The sequence below is a fragment of the Camelus dromedarius genome, chromosome 7 (genome assembly GCF_036321535.1).
Source record: "Camelus dromedarius isolate mCamDro1 chromosome 7, mCamDro1.pat, whole genome shotgun sequence".
NCBI lineage: Eukaryota > Metazoa > Chordata > Mammalia > Artiodactyla > Camelidae > Camelus > Camelus dromedarius.
The window spans coordinates 46,851,378-46,868,107 of record NC_087442.1 but is presented as its reverse complement, the minus strand read 5'-3'; the positions used below and the strand labels follow the sequence as shown (position 1 = coordinate 46,868,107).

Below are 16,730 nucleotides of genomic sequence, written 5' to 3'. Positions count from 1 at the left end.
CCCCTGCTCTGTACACACCATGACTGATTTCCCAGTAGTAGACTCCCCTGGACCCACTCCTTTCTTGTTCTCATGTATAATAAAGTCTCGTGGCTTATTTATTCAACATACTTCTCTTTTTAATCCTCATAAGTCTCCTATCAGGTAGGTTTAGAGATGAGTCATTTAAAACTCACAAGTGAAAAATTCACTACTTAATGTAGCCAGGTATTTAGCCATGTCACATAATGGGACAGCTGGGTGTCCAGGAGGTGGAATTCTGAGGAGTAGAGCTGAACTACTATGAAGTTGCAAAAGAATGTCTTCGTGCCCCCTGTTCTGCTTCTTTCCCTGCTTTCCCTGCTGTCTTGTCCGTACCGAGAATCTTTAAGGGCTCTGCTTTTACATAAAGCTAACAGTGGACAGCACTACTGCCCAAAGTTTATGCTGCCACAGTATTTGGAGGTCAGTTGCTACAGAAAGAACATCCATGCCAGGAGGTGACCCCTGGGGGTCAGCACAGAAACCGAGGCAGGCAAGACTCGCACTCATCTGGCCAAGCCCGGGCTGATTCTCCTCTGCTCCAGGGCATGGTCTGCCCCAGGGTGGTCTCTCCTGATTCTTCACTGACTTTGCTTGCTTTCTCTGGGAAGTGGAGTATTTTTCTGCATCTGTCCACCCTTCCATGAATCAAATCATAAATGTAGTGAGCAATTTTGGCCTCTCTTGTGAAATATCTCTTTATCAAAAATAAGTACTTTATTCCCACTACATGACTGCTTTGCAGAACACAAAAGGTAAAACCTCAATCATCTGCAAGCACCTGCCCTATCTCACCACTCTCGACACAGCAGAACGGCGCGATGAGGGGCTGTCACAGAACTTATCACACCTGGGGATCTGGAACACCTTCAGACTCTGTCACAGTTACGTGTTTGTCATTGTTGTCTTCATCTCGTTCAACTGCTTAAAGAAGAAAAGAAAAAGAACAACATTACACAAATGTCGCACCATACGAAAACTGTTTCGGGTCATTTTCTTTTCAGATGGCAATGTGACAAGAAAAAAATTATGTTAGGTATTCACAAAATGTAAATATCTGTATTTGTTTTTATTATTTAGATGAAAAGTTTAACTAATAGCACTGGGCACTTTTCACTGTATTTTCTCATTTATTAAATCAAAGGCATTGGAGAAATCTGATTGCAACTTTCCTCATCACCTCAACCCACTGAGACAACAACATGTCAGTACTGAGCTTTACCCAAGGGGAGCTGGGGTAGAGATGAAGGCTTCTATCAAATTCTTGTGAAAACACCTTTTTTTTAAAATGTTTTTTATTGAAATGTAGTTGATTTACAATGTTAGTTTCAGGTGTACAGCTAAGTGATTCAGTTATGTGTATATGTGTATATATATATTTACATTTTCACCAACATTGTAGGAGGAGAACATTCTTATTTTTAAGTGTGATTTTTTTGGCTAATAGTTTAGTGTTACATAATATATATATACACACACACACACATTTTTTTTCTTTTCAGATTCTTTTCCATTATATGTTATTACAAGAAATTGAATATAGTTCCCTGTGCTATAAAGTAGGTCCTTGTTGTTTATCTATTTTATATATAGTAATGTGTATTTATTAATCCCAAAACCCTAGTTTATCCCTCCCTGCCCTTTCCTCTTTGATAACCAGTTTGCTTTCTATATCTGAGTCTGTTTTTGGTTTGTAAATAGAATCTGTATCATTTCTTTTTAGATTCCACATATAAGTGGTATCATATGACATTTGTCTTTGTCTGACTTACTTTACTCAATATGATAATTGCTAGGTCCAACCATGTTACTGCAAATGGCATTATTTCATCTTTTAAGGTTGAGTAACACTCCACTGCATACACATACACCACATCTTCTTCATCCAGTCATTTGTTGATGGACATTTAGGTTGTTTCCAATGTTTCGGCTATTGTAAATAGTGCTGCTATGAACATTGGGGTGTATGTGTCTTTTCGAATTATAGTTTTCTCCACATATATGCCCAGGAGTGGGATTGCTGGATCATATGCTAAGTCCATTTTTAGTTTTTTAAGGAACCTTCATACTGTCGTCCATAGTGGCTGCAGCAATTTACATTCTCACCAACAGTGTAGGAGGAGAACATTCTTTTTTTTAAGTGTGATCTTTTTGGCTAATATTTTACTGTTACATAATGAAGGAAGCACGATATTTTATATTTGGATTTCTTCATGCACTATTACCACCAAATTCCAAACTATGGGGTCTTTTTTTTTTAACTTTTTTTATTGATTTATAATCATTTTACAATGTTGTGTCAAATTCCAGTGTTCAGCACAATTTTTCAGTTATTCATGGACATATACACACTCATTGTCACATTTTTTTCTCTGTGAGTTATCATAACATTTTGTGTATATTTCCCTGTGCTATACAGTATAGTCTATTCTACAATTTTGAAATCCCAGTCTATCCCTTCCCACCCTCCACCCCCCTGGTAACCACAAGTCTGTATTCTCTGTCTGTGAGTCTATTTCTGTCCTGTATTTACGCTTTGTTTTTGTTTGTTTGTTTTTGTTTTTGTTTTTTAGATTCCACATATGAGCGATCTCATATGGTATTTTTCTTTCTCTTTCTGGCTTACTTCACTTAGAATGACATTCTCCAGGAGCATCCATGTTGCTGCAAATGGCATTATGTTGTCGGTTTTTATGGCTGAGTAGTATTCCATTGTATAAATATACCACTTCTTCTTTATCCAGTCACCTGTTGATGGACATTTAGGCTGTTTCCATGTTTTGGCTATTGTAAATAGTGCTGCTATGAACATTGGGGTGCAGGTGTCATCCTGAAGTAGATTTCCTTCTGGATACAAGCCCAGGAGTGGGATTCCTGGGTCATATGGTAAGTCTATTCCTAGTCTTTTGAGGAATCTCCACACTGTTTTCCACAGTGGCTGCACCAAACTGCATTCCCACCAGCAGTGTAGGAGGGTTCCCCTTTCTCCACAGCCTCTCCAGCATTTGTCATTTGTGGATTTTTGAATGACGGCCATTCTGACTGGTGTGAGGTGATACCTCATTGTAGTTTTGATTTGCATTTCTCTGATAATTAGTGATACGGAGCATTTTTTCATGTGCTTTTTGATCATTTGTATGCCTTCCTTGGAGAATTGCTTGTTTAGGTCTTCTGCCCATTTTTGGATTGGGTTGTTTATTTTTTTCTTATTGAGTCGTATGAGCTGCTTATATATTCTGGAGATCAAGCCTTTGTCGGTTTCACTTGCAAAAATTTTCTCCCATGCCGTAGGTTTTCTTCTTGTTTTATTTCTGGTTTCCTTTGCTGTGCAGAAGCTTCTAAGTTTCATTAGGTCCCATTTGTTTATTCTTGCTTTTATTTCTTCTAGGAGAAAATTTTTGAAATGTATGTCAGGTAATGTTTTGCCTATGTTTTCCTCTAGGAGGTTTATTGTATCTTGTCTTATGCTTAAGTCTTTAATCCATTTTGAGTTGATTTTTGTCTATGGTGTAAGGGAGTGTTCTAGCTTCATTGTTTTACATGGTGCTGTCCAGTTTTCCCAACACCATTTGCTGAAGAGACTGTCTTTATTCCAATGTATATTCTTGCCTCCTTTGTCAAAGATGAGTTGACCAAAAGTTTGTGGGTTCATTTCTGGGCTCTCTATTCTGTTCCATTGGTCTATATGTCTGTTTTGGTACCAATACCATGCTGTCTTGATGACTGTAGCTCTATAGTATTGTCTGAAGTCTGGGAGAGTTATTCCTCCAGCCTCTTTCTTTCTCTTCAGTAATGCTTTGGCAATTCTAGGTCTTTGATGGTTCCATATGAATTTTATTATGATTTGTTCTAGTTCTGTGAAATATGTCCTGGGTAATTGGATAGGGATTGCATTAAATCTGTAGATTGCCTTGGGCAGTGTGACCATTTTAACAATATTGATTCTTCCAATCCAAGAGCATGGAATATCTTTCTATTTTTTAAAGTCTTCTTTAATTTCCTTCATCAATGGTTTATAGTTTTCTGTGTATAATTCTTTCACCTCCTTGGTTAGATTTATTCCCAGATATTTTATTACTTTGGGTGCTATTTTAAAGGGGATTGTTTCTTTACTTTCTTCTTCTGTTGATTTATCGTTAGTGTAAAGAAATGCAACTGATTTCTGAACGTTAATTTTGTAACCTGCTACCTTGCTGAATTCTTCAATCAGCTCTAGTAGCTTTTGTGTGGACCTTTTAGGGTTTTCTATATATAGTAACATGTCATCAGCATATAATGACACTTTTACCTCTTCTTTTCCAATTTGGATCCCTTTTATTTCTTTCTCTTGCCTGACTGCTGTGGCTAGGACTTCCAGGACTATGTTGAATAGGAGTGGTGATAGTGCGCATCCTTGTCTTGTCCCAGATTTTAGTGGGAAGCTTTTGAGTTTTTCACCTTTGAGTACTATGCTGGCTATAGGTTTGTCATATACAGCTTTTATTATGTTGAGATACGTTCCCTCTATACCCACTTTGGCGAGAGTTTTTATCATAAATGGGTGTTGAATTTTATCAAATGCTTTTTCTGCATCGATTGAGATGACCATGTGGTTTTTGTCCTTTCTCTTCTTGATGTGATGTATTACACTGATTGATTTGCGTATGTTGAACCAGCCTTGTGTCCCTGGGATGAACCCCACTTGGTCATGATGTATAATCTTTTTTATGTGTTGTTGGATTCTGTTTGCTAAAATTTTGGTGAGGATTTTGGCGTCTATGTTCATCAGTGATACTGGCCTGTAATTCTCTTTTTTTGTAGTGTCTTTGCCTGGTTTTGGTATCAGGGTGATGGTGGCTTCATAGAATGAGTTTGGGAGTATTCCCTCCTTTTCAATCGTCTGGAAGAGTTTGAGAAGGACTGGTATGAGTTCTTCTTTGTATGTTTGGTAGAATTCCCCGGTGAAGCCGTCCGGTCCTGGACTTTTATTTGTAGGGAGGTTTTTAATTGCTGTTTCTATTTCCTTTCTAGTGATCGGATTGTTCAAGTGTTCAGATTCTTCTTGATTCAGTTTTGGTGGACACTATGTTTCCAGAAACTTGTCCATCTCCTCTAGGTTATCCAGTTTGGTTCCATATAGTTTTTCATAATATTCTCGTATGATATTCTGTATTTCTATTTTGTTTGTTGTAATTTCTCCATTTTCCTTTCTTATTTTGCTAATTTGTGCTCTCTCTTTTTTCTTCTTTGTGAGTTTGGCCAGAGGTTTTTCGATTTTATTTACTTTTTCAAAAAACCAGCTTTTGGTTTGGTTGATTTTTTCTATGGTGTTGTTAATCTCTATTGTATTTAATTCCTCTCTGATCTTTATTATTCCCTTCCTTCTGCTGCTTTTTGGGGCTTTTTGTTCTTCTTTTTCTAATTCATTCAGGTGGTGGGTTAAATTGTTTATTTGAGATTGTTCTTTTTTGAGGAAGGCCTGTATCGCTATAAACTTCCCTCTTAGCACTGCCTTTGCTGTGTCCCATAGGTTTTGAGTGGTTGTGCTTTCATTATCATTTGTCTCAAGGTATTTTTTAATTTCAGCTTTGATTTCCTCATTGATCCATTGTTTTTTCAATAACATATTGTTTAATCTCCATGCTTTCCTTTTTTTCTCCTTTGTTTCTCTGTTGTTGATTTCCAGTTTTATGGCATCGTGGTCAGTAAAGATGCTTGAGATAATTTCTATCTTCTTAAAATTGTTGAGGTTTCTTTTGTGCCCAAGTACACGATCGATCCTGGAAGATGTTCCATGTGCACTTGAAAAGAATGTATATCCTATTTTTTGGGGGTGTAATGCTCTGAAAATATCCACCAAATCTAGTTTTTCTATTGTAGTATTTAATTTCTCTGTTGCCTTGTTTATTTTCTGTCTGGAAGATCTGTCTAGTGATGTTAATGCAGTGTTAAAATCTCCAACTATGATTGTATTCCCATCAATATCCCCCTTTATCTCTGTTAGTAATTCTTGTATGTACTTAGGTGCTCCTATATTGGGTGCATATATATTCACGAGTGTAATATCCTCATCTTGTATCACTCCTTTAATCATTATTAAATGTCCTTCTTTATCTTTCTTTATGGCCTTTGTTTTAAAGTCTATTTTGTCTGAAATCAGTACTGCAACACCTGCTTTTTTGGCTTTTCCATTTGCATGGAATATCCTTTTCCATCCTTTCACTCTCAATCTATATGTGTCCTTCTCCCTAAAGTGGGTCTCTTGTATGCAGCATATTGAAGGTTCTTGCTTTATTATCCAGTCTGCCACTCTGTGTCTTTTGACTGGCGCATTTAGTCCATTAACATTTACAGTAATTAATGATAGATGTGTGTTTATTGCCATTTTGAACTTATCTTTGCAGTTGAATTGGTATATCCTCTTTGTTCCTTTCTTCTTCCTTTTGTGGTTTGGTAATTTTCCTTTGTATTATCATGGATTTTATTTAATTTTTGTGACTCCTTTGTAAATTTTTGGCTTGTGGTTACCCTTTTTTGTAAATCCGTCAACCCATTACTATAACTGTTTTTATTAAACTGATAGTAACATGATCTCAAACCCATCCTACTGTTAAAAAAATTTTAAAAAGAAAGAAAAAAATATTCTATGTTTCCCTGCCTCCCTCTCCCACTCTCAGTGATTTGTATGTCTTCTTTTATAATTTCATGTTTACTTTATTTGTAATTCATGAGTTATCACCTTTCCAGTTGTGTGTTTCTCATTTCTGTAGCATCCTGCTGCTTTTCTATTTAGAATAGCCCTTTCAATATTTCTTTTAGCATGGGTTTAGTGTTGCTAAACTCCTGCAGCTTTTTTTTTGTCTGTGAAACTCTTTATTTCTCCTTCTATCCTCAAGGATAGCCTTGCTGGATGAAGGATCCTAGGCTGCATCGTTTTTTCATTCAGGGCTTTGAATATATCTTGCCACTCCCTTCTGGCCTGTAGTGTTTGTGTAGAGAAATCAGCTGAGAGCCTTATGGGGGTTCCCTTGTAACTTACTCTTTGCTTTTCTCTTGCTGCCTTTAGAATCCTTTCTTTATCCTTGACTCTGGCCATCTTGATTATGATATGTCTTGGTGTGGGTCTATTTGGGTTCTTCCTGTTTGGGACCCTCTGAGCTTCCTGTACTTGGATATCTGATTCCTTCTTTAAGTTTGGGAAGTTTTCAGTCATGATTTCTTCAAAAACCTTTTCAATCCCCTTTGATCTTTCTTCTCCTTCTGGGACCCCTATTATGTGAAGATTGGGACGCTTTATATTATCCCATAGGTCCCTTATGCTATTTTCATTATTTTTTATTTGCTTCTCTTGTAGTTCTTCTGAATGGGTGCTTTCTATTGCCCTGTCTTCTAGATCACTAATTCGTTCCTCTGCATTATCTAGTCGGCTTTGCACAGCTATTAGATCATTCCTCATCTCTGTCAATGAGTTTACCCATTCTACTTGGCTCTTCTTTATAGCTTCAATTTCATTTTTGACATATTTTATATCTCTAAACACTATCTCTTTTAATTCCTTCAGCAATTCGATCACTCCTTTTTTGAAATCTTGATCTAGTAGGCTACCGATGTCTATTTCGTTGATCTTTCTTTCAGGGGATTTCTCTTGTTCTTTTAATTGGGAAAGGTTTTTCTGCTTCTTCATCTTGCTCATACGTCTTTGGCACTGTGGTTTATGGAGTATCAGTTGTTTATTTTGGTCCTTAAGGATTTTATCTATCTGATGCGTATTTAGGAATAGAACTTAGGGAAAAAAGAAAAAAAAAAAAGAGAAAGAATTTTAAAAGAAGGGAGAAAGAGGGTTTGAAAACAGTGTATAATGAATAATAGAAGAGTGAGTTGAAGCAGAGTATTAATCGGGTTGAGACGTCCTTTTGAAACCTTTACAAAAAAAGGGGGGGGGAGATGAATAGATGTATTTGAAACCTGTGTCTAATCAATAGCAGGACATCAAAACCCAAGAGAAATAGAAATGAATTAAGAAGTAAAATTTAAGAGAGTAATAGAAAATAGAACAGGTAAAAACAGATTTAAAAAAAAAGGGGGGGGGGGTTGTCGGTGTTCTCCTGGAGTCTGTGTGCTTTTAATGTGAAGTCTTTTTGTCTTCGTCCTGTTTTGGAAGCTCAGCTTGCTGTTTTCAGAGGCCCTCCGTTGGCGCCCTCTTCTGTGCTGCTCCCAGCACCTGTCGGCAAGCAGATCGCGCCTCCTCCTAACACTGGGTCAGGTGCAGCTCTCTGCTGTGGGCGGGCGGGTCGCTTGCCCCTCTGGATGCCGCAGTCAGATGTTGCAGACTGGCCGGGTAGGAGGGCAGGTCGTGCCCCCTCCCAGCACCTCGGTCAGGGGCTGTGTTCCTGCCTGAAAGGCGGGGGGGAGGGGGGGGCGGGGGCGCTCTCCCTCTACCTGCGCTGCCGGTAGTTCTGTAGTTCCGCTCTCTGTGCGGCTTCGCGCTCCGCCCTGTTCGGCGCTCCGTAGGTGGGCTCCGGGAAGACCGAGGGACAGCCCTGTCCCTGCTCCGAGCCAAAACCCAGCTCCTTGTTTGTCTTTGTGGAGCAAGTTCTCTGAGGGACCAGGATGGAAGGATCCTATCTGCCCCGGGCTGCAGGCCAGTCTCAGTCTGGCCTTTGAGGCTGCTAAGCCCTTCGGTGTGGATGCAGGTTTCGCCCCCGCCCCCGCCTGAGTGCTCAGTGTGGAGGATATGGTGGCTGTGCCTGAGTCCCGCCTCTCTTCCCCCGAAAACTTTCCGTGGGTTTTCAGAGATGGGGGTGTGCACCCTTCCCCGAAGAGCACATCAACCTTGCTGTTTTATGGAGGGCCCAGGTTGTTCTGCCCTGTGCACCCACAGCCACGGTGCGCAGCCCCTTGCGTTCCCCCGGGGCTGCCTCCGTGCAGCCACTTCCGTCCTCCGCTGGGCTTGTGCAGCCTGGCCCTGCCCGCCGCTGCCGGCCCGCATCTCAGGCTGGGTGTCGGGGAGACGCTCTGTGCCCGTTTAACTTAGTTCTGTTAGTCAAGGGCTGCTCTGTACAGATCCGAGCCTCAGAGGCTCCCCCTCCGTCCCGCTGGCCTCTCAGTTGGAGAGGGGAGACCCAGCGAGCGAGCGCCAGTCCTCCTTTGCCGCTCCCTCCCCGCGGGACCAGTCCTGAGCTGCTTTGCCTTTTGTTCTTTCTTTTTTCCTTTTCTCCTACCAGATTTTTGGCGTCTTTATCTTTTGAAGAGGGTGATGTTCTGTCGGAGTTCCACAGGTGCTCTGGTTGGCTGAGTGGGTCTGTAGATGTGGGTCTTGTTGTATTTGTGGGAGAGGGTGACCTGCGAGTGTCCTTCTACTCCGCCATCTTCTCCCGGAGACTCCAAACTATGGGGTCTTAAATCTACCTCTTCTCCTATATCTCTCCAGCCTCTCCCTATCCAAGTCTGCGTCACTCTTTCTGCACTGGTGCTGTAATCTCCTACCACAAGGTCCCTGACCCCAGCTCCTCTCTAATACAGTCCAGCTTGGGCACAACTGCTAAATCATTAGTCTCAAAAAATACACCAACAAGTACCACGCTTTGACCTCTGTATCGTTATCAAGTCTGAACCCTCTGCTCATCACTGGAGGTCTTCCTTGAGCTCCCCAGCTTCCTCGTCAGCCTCAACTTCACACTGACATTCAACTTCAAAACATACTGTACCCAGCTCTGATCCAAACTTATTTCATTATTTTTCTCCTTGGACAGCTTGCTCTTCCATTTTTAACAAATATGTACTTAGCACCTATTACGTGCCTGGCACCAGGGTTATTACAGTCAACAAGACAGAGAAGCCCCTGATCTCGTGAAGTCCACACACGAGCTGGGGGACAGCTGATGGACAAGGACTACTGCTCCAACAAGTAACAGTAAGAAATAGTATGATAAGAGTTTTTTAAAATACGATGAAATTAAAGATCATGATAAATGGGGAAATGACAGAAAACAACTGAGGGAGGTCACTGTGGAGAGGAGGACAGGGATGGTGCTTCTTTTAGCAGTGATACTGGGGCTGAGACCTGAGGGTTAGACAGAGCCACCCGTGGCAGGTGAGGGGACACCAGACAAGTCTGGAGAGAGCACAGACCACAGTCAATTCATATTTTTGACTAAGAACATGGGGAAGCACTGAGGAATTTTAAATCAGGAACTGCATGGTTTGATGTCTATTTTCAAAAGTCCTTTTTGCCTGCTTAGTGGAGGATACTTAGGAGAAGCAGGAAACAGGGAGACCAGCTAGGCGGCCATTGCCATCGTCTGGGTTAGAGATGACAATGGCAATGAGCTAGAAACATGGGGGATATGAGTTGTGTTTTTAAGACAGAACAGACACAAGTTGCCAATGAAATGTATACGAGAGGCATGGGATTGTAGGGGCAGGGCAGGGAGATGAGGAAGAAGCAATTGAGGTGACTCCTAAGAAAGTTAAGTCATTGCTTGCACCCACCATTGCACCGTCCTCTCCATCAAAGGCAGGCCCCAAGCACACGAACCTCACTGACAGGGAGGCCACCCACTGTACTTTTTGGATTCAGTTTGTACTGTTTTGTATATTTTTAAATACTGTGCTCTCTGCTCTGTATTTTTAAAAATATCATTTCATGTACCTTTTGCTTTTAAATGCCTTTTATGCCCACTGTGAGGTGCTTACCAAAAATGCCATGCCTGCACTGTGAGCTCTGTAAAAATCAACTGAGATGAACAATGTCTTCCCAAGTGACCAAAATGGCACAACTTGACTACACCTATGTATATGAGCTATGTCTTTTATAACCATTTATGAAAAAAAGAGGGGAGGGAAATTCTTCTGTGAAACTTCATGGCTGAACTGGGATAACTCCTACCAGCTGAACACCTAAAGGCACGGAAGGAACAGAGGAAGTGGGCAGAAGCTTTTCTTCTATTTTCAGCAAGAAAGTTCTATTCACACTGGTTCAAAGGGAGTCCTCTGCTGTTACTGTTGCCCGATTAGGAGGAAACTTAAGAATAAAGAAAAAGCACTCATGTTTTCTCTGAAAGTCTAGAGGCAAAAATGCAAAGGGAAAATAAAATACAAAACAAACCCCAAAATTCCACTTAAAAATGCAATGAGCTGTGGTAGTAAGGGACTCCACTAGCCCACTGAAATAATATGAGAAGTCTTTCCTCATCCTGCAATGGAAAGAATTTTCCTAGAGGGCAATCTGATAATGTACCAGTGTGGAACAGCTTTGCCCACATGAAGTACCAATCATACCTTGGCACTTAATTTATGCTTTATTTTAATTTTTGCTCTTTAAATAAAGTCTTGGTTTTGAAGAAAATAAAGAAAATTAAATTGTGGAATACTGTTGCCAACTAAATTCATGTTTTTGTTTTTAAAACAACAATGTTTTGATGTCTAGGCATTTCTTTTTCTCACCTTATTATGCTGCAACAAAACACATACCGGACAATGAGTAAGAATCTCATGATTGAGAGTTAACACTATTTTTTGAGATTTAGACATAAGCTTAGTATATGTAAATAGAACCAAAAGAAGAGATTAGCCTAAAAGCACCCTTGGGATAAAAATTTTGTTCTATATTTCTAGCTTTTCCTCAACAACAATGCTACATTTCTTATCATATCTTTGAAGACCTCAAAATTGGTTGCCCAGAGTTACACTTTGCTTATCAGAGTGAGAATCAGAGACATAAGCGAGTTAAAGGGACGTGACAAAGGTAGCTCAGCACCAGGCATAACAAAGAGACACTCAAGTTCTCGTAGACTCTCACCCTCAGCACACTGACAATGAAGGAAAGAGCGTGCTCTCCTACAACAGATAACATTATTTTCTTGGAAATCCTGAAAAAATATGATTCTAAGAATGCATTTTAGCCAGGGGTTCACTTGGGGGAAAAAAACTTTATTTATCCTGGACATCGGAGGGTTTATAGTCACCCCATGAAGTCGCATGACTGACACAGTTAGCCACCTAAAAGAGAATGCTTTACTGGCCCTTTAAAATGAAGATTAATGTCAAGGAATACATAAGGAAGCAACTTTTCATGCCTCCTCGTAGCACAGCTCCTGTGGTCAAACAAGGAGGAAGCAGTTATTCAGATTTCTGAGCTGAATTCTTTTATCTGATCAGAATAAGAATATGCTGGGGGAAATTTTCCTATGCAAATATTGATTCTGGGATAGTTCCCTCCAGGGGAACACAGACAGAGGAATGACAGCTTCTGGGACCAAGGGAGGCTCGAAGCCTCATTCTCTGCCAACACAAACCACCCCCTTATCTCTCAACACACAGAGTCCAAAAGCAAGAAAAGGCCCTTGAAAATAACTAACCACAACAAAAGTTACAGCACAAGATCTGAAGCATATACTTTGAAAAATAAACATGAGAGTCCACAGGAGAACAAAGACTATATGTGGATTAATTAGCACTAATTCACAAAAGGATACTTAGTTTAATTGTATCTATTTGTAAGTTAGCCAAGAGCAATTCAAGAAGAGTTACTGCTGACAGCCTCCAAGGGTTCCAGGGCTTGCCCAGATGTCACTTTCTTGCTGCCTTGAGGACAACAGGTTCTTTTTCCCTATGACTTACTGGGATGGTTGCTAAGAAAACTCTCCTAATAATTCTATTAATGTTATCATTTAAACACAAAGGGGATTCATGTTCTTTCAAAATGATGCTTTAATTTCTGATCAGTTCTGTAAAGGTGAAAGCCAAACCAACAGGTCATTAAATACAATGACTGTAATGCACTAGATGAGTATAGTCAAGAGTGTCTTCTTTAAAAATCAGCCAAACTATTTTTTTTTTAATTTACAAATCAACCAGAAATCTTACTACAGACAGAAATTTAGCATTTCAAGTCCCAAAGTGAGAAATCAGCAAACACAGTTAAGAAAAGTAATTTGTTGAGTTCTTTGCCAAGAATTAAAGTTTTGGCAATCATAATGTAATCTTTCACCTCCGCAGTATTTTCACAGAGTGAAAGCTATTTCACAAAAGGTCTCATCTGATGTTCGCACAACCTGAAGAGCTGGGCGTGAAAAATTTCATAGATGAGGTTAGGTCACCTGTCTCAGTCCTCCCCTGAAAAAAATGTATGTATCTGAGGCAGTTCAAGTTGCCCTCAGTCAAAGGCAGAGCAGGGCAGGCTGGTCCACCCGCACATCTGCAAATCCACTCCTTTGGCTCCTGACCAGTATTTATTTTCATTTCTTTTCTTTTTTAATGAAATAGAATCGAATACAGTAGAAAGAACAGGGGGAAAAAAACCAAACAAACCCTAAAGGTCAAAATGCATTCCAATTAGTAAAATTAAGTATTTTTTACAAATGTGAATTAGATATATACCTAGTCGGGCTCTTTTCTGTGTCCTGTGGGTTGTGGACATAAAAATGTTAGGAAAACACTGACGTATCTCCAGGCCACAGGATGCAGAACCCAGTTCCTCATTATCCAAATAACCAGCTTTTTTTGCTACCATTTCTGGACAAGGGTCATAATATTTACTTGAGGAGCCCCCTCAATGAGAGGCTACAACCACATTCAACAGGGAGTGCCTTCCCCACGAGAGGGCACGGGAATGAGCTTCCAGCAAGAAATGCTGACAGAGTATTTTCACTTTTAGTTACCAGCACATAATCACGGCTGCTTCCAAGTGCTCAAAATTTTCCTATCCTTTAAAAAGTAAGGGGAAAAGCAGTTGCAAGCTTCACACCTCATCACTGTGGTTTTTTAGTATTAAAATTTGAAAAATAATAGTCAGCAGTCACCACCAAGTGACGCTATATAGTAATTTTTTACTTTTTAATGTTTTATTTATTTTTCCAGTTTAATTGAAAATAACTGACACACATCACTATATAAGTTTAAGGGGTACAGCATGATGTTCTGATTTACAAATACTGTGAAATGATTATCACAACTGGTTCAGCTAACATTCATCTTCTCATACAGATACAGCAAAAAAAAAAAAGAAAGAAAAAAGGAAAATATTTCTCATGTGATGAGAACTGTTAGGATTTACTCTCTTAACAGCTTTCCTATATACCATACAGCAGCACGAGCTACAGTCATCACACTGTACATTACACCCTTAGTATTTATCTTCTAACTGGAAGTTTGCATCTCTTGTCCACTTTCTTTCACTTCCCCCTCCTCCCACACTCTGCCTCTGGTAACCTCAAGTCTGATCTCTTTTTCCATGAGTTTGGTTTTTTCCTTTACCCACTCATCCACTGATGAACGCTTAGGTTGCTTCCATGTCTTGGCTATTGTAAATAATGCTGCTGTGAACATAGGACATAGGTGGGTGTGCAGTTATCTTTCTGAGTTAGTGTTTTCATTTCTTTTAGATATGCTTCTAGAAGTGGAATTTCTGGATCACATGGCAGGTCTTTTTCTAATTTTTTAAGGATTTTCCAGACTGTTTCCCATAACGGCTGCACCAATTTATATTCCCACCACGCCACCATATTATCATCTGGCCCATCCAGTGCCATTTGAACTTCTCGTTGGAAGCTGACCAATGACCACTACATCTCCTTCCCAGTCTGTTCAGACTGTCAGCTGAACTTGAGACTGTTGTTTTAAAACTCTCTTTTCTGGGTTCTTATCATCTTGAAACCCTCTAAAAATGCAAGTTTCCTGCAGGCTCTCTTTTCTCTTTGTCTCCTTCCTCCGTGATCTTATCTGTTCCTATGGTTTCAACTTTCACTGTTACGCGGGTTATTCCCAAATCTGTGTCTCCATCTCTGCCCTCCTCTCTGAGTTCCAGGCCACATCTCCAGTTACACGCTGAGCATATTCATTTCACAGGCCATCATGTGTCTGCTCCATACGAGCTGCTGGGATAGGTGTGGTGGCACAGCCTCTGCCCTCAAAAACGAGTCATCAAATTAATAGGACACGAGGACACAAAGGTCTGAAATTGCATGCATCACACTCACTGTATTACACAAGCCTCTTCCTGTTCCTGGGGTCTGTATTTTCAGTTCATATCACCACCAGGCATCTTCATGCTCTTCCTTCCCTGCCATCCTCACATCCCTCTCTCACTAAATTCTGCCACTTCTTCCTCCCTGGCAGTGTCATAGCTCATGACCCCACCACCTCTCACTGGGGCCACTGCTCCAGCCTCTTAGCCAGCCTCTCCCTTGATTCAGCCTCCACCCAGCTGCCTGAGGTCCATTTCCAAAACATGAGTCTGATCATGCCATGCCTCACCACCCCTCCAGCCTTTTAGACTCCTGGCTCTAGCCACTTGGAGAACATGACAGTCACACAAGGAGCTCAATACCAATTCAGGCTCCACAGCCCCATCCCTGCATCCTGGATGCAGTAAGGCTCGGCCCAGGGATGTGCAGGCTTGAGAGCTTTGACACCTGTGCTCCCTCCTCTGCTAAACACTGGCCAACATCCAGGCTAAAGCCTCAACCTTGCCTTGAAGGCCAGGCATTTGGGTCTCACACTCTCCTAGGTGCACCTCCCACATTTCTTTGTTTCTCGCCCGGAATGCCCTTGTCTCCACCTTCACTCACCAGGTGAAGTTCTTACCCACCTTGCTCTCCAGCTCAAACACCTAGTGAGAACCCTTCTGAGTCCTCACCACCTGCACCCTTGTCCCTCGACAAAATGATGAATCCTTTCCACTTGGAAACAAAGCTCTTTTTCTACACAACTACTGTTTTTCATCTTGGTGTTTTACAACTACCAACACAAACATGTCTTTACTAATCTCCATCACAAGCTCCTCAAGTGGGAGAGAATAACTTCCAGAAGTAGTGCTGCTGAGTACTGGTCTCTTCAACTGAACGAAGGTGACCAATTCAGAAACCATTAAACAGATACAAACAGAATCAAGTATCACACCCCGTCTGAGGGAGAGGGTAAGATTACAAAAGAGACTTCGAGGGAAAGGGAGATTCTGACAGGTGAAAGAGGTGGAGAGGAAAGGCAGGCGAGGTGAGGTTCTGGCATAAACAGAGGTAACAGGGAGAAAAGCACAGGATCCGATGCAGGACCAGTGAACAGTAGACCGTTGGAGCAAACTGCAAAACAAGGCTGGAAGAGTGAGTTGGGCTTGGATGTTAGGCTGAGAAACCTGGAGGTCATTTAGTAGCAAGTGAGGTGAGGTGATGTAGGCAAGAGAAGTATCGCCGTCAGCAGGCTGGATATATACAGCTCCTGGGCTTTCCTGTGTTCTAGACACAGGCTCTTAATGCAGATTATCCCGCTCAGTCTTCCCCACATCCCTCTGGTAGAGGTGCAGGCAAGGCTGGACTGAAGTATGTGGCCACTGTGGGCAGGTTAATAATTTACTACCTGTTTATGCCGACATTTGTTAATTATCTGTGTAGTATTTTCTTAGCAGGGCTAGTGAGAAACAATTTCTCTTAATAAAAGGTGAGCATACTTCTTGGAACTCAGCAATTTACTTCTTCTGAACTGTCCCGTTTGGTCATTTTCTGACACTCTTAATTCTTTTTCCCACTTATTATTTTCCCAACACACTTAGTAAGGAAAGAGGTAAATTTTGTAAATGCATTAAAATCATGTTCCCCAAACCCAGCAAGACTCCATGCATGAAGCTAGCAAGTCTCCAGGTTGGTGGGCCGCCTTGGTTCGCCTTCGGCAACGTGTTGATGTTCACTGACAAAGAGACGTAAGCGATATTCAGACCCAGCAAAAAGCATTAACAA

At 41.0% G+C, this 16,730-nt stretch overlaps 1 protein-coding gene across 4 annotated transcripts in view; it reads right to left on the bottom strand.

Annotated features, from left to right (window-relative positions):
- RAPGEF5 (Rap guanine nucleotide exchange factor 5) overlaps positions 1-16,730 on the bottom strand; it is a 241,542-nt gene that overhangs the window by 111,250 nt on the left and 113,562 nt on the right. For 3 of the 4 annotated variants that reach the window (XM_031455033.2, XM_064487511.1, XM_064487512.1), the window contains exon 8: positions 872-945. In XM_031455033.2, coding sequence (XP_031310893.1) covers positions 872-945 — 74 coding nt within the window. The remainder of the gene's footprint in view (positions 1-871; positions 946-16,730) is intronic. The other variant, XM_064487513.1, reaches the window with a different exon arrangement.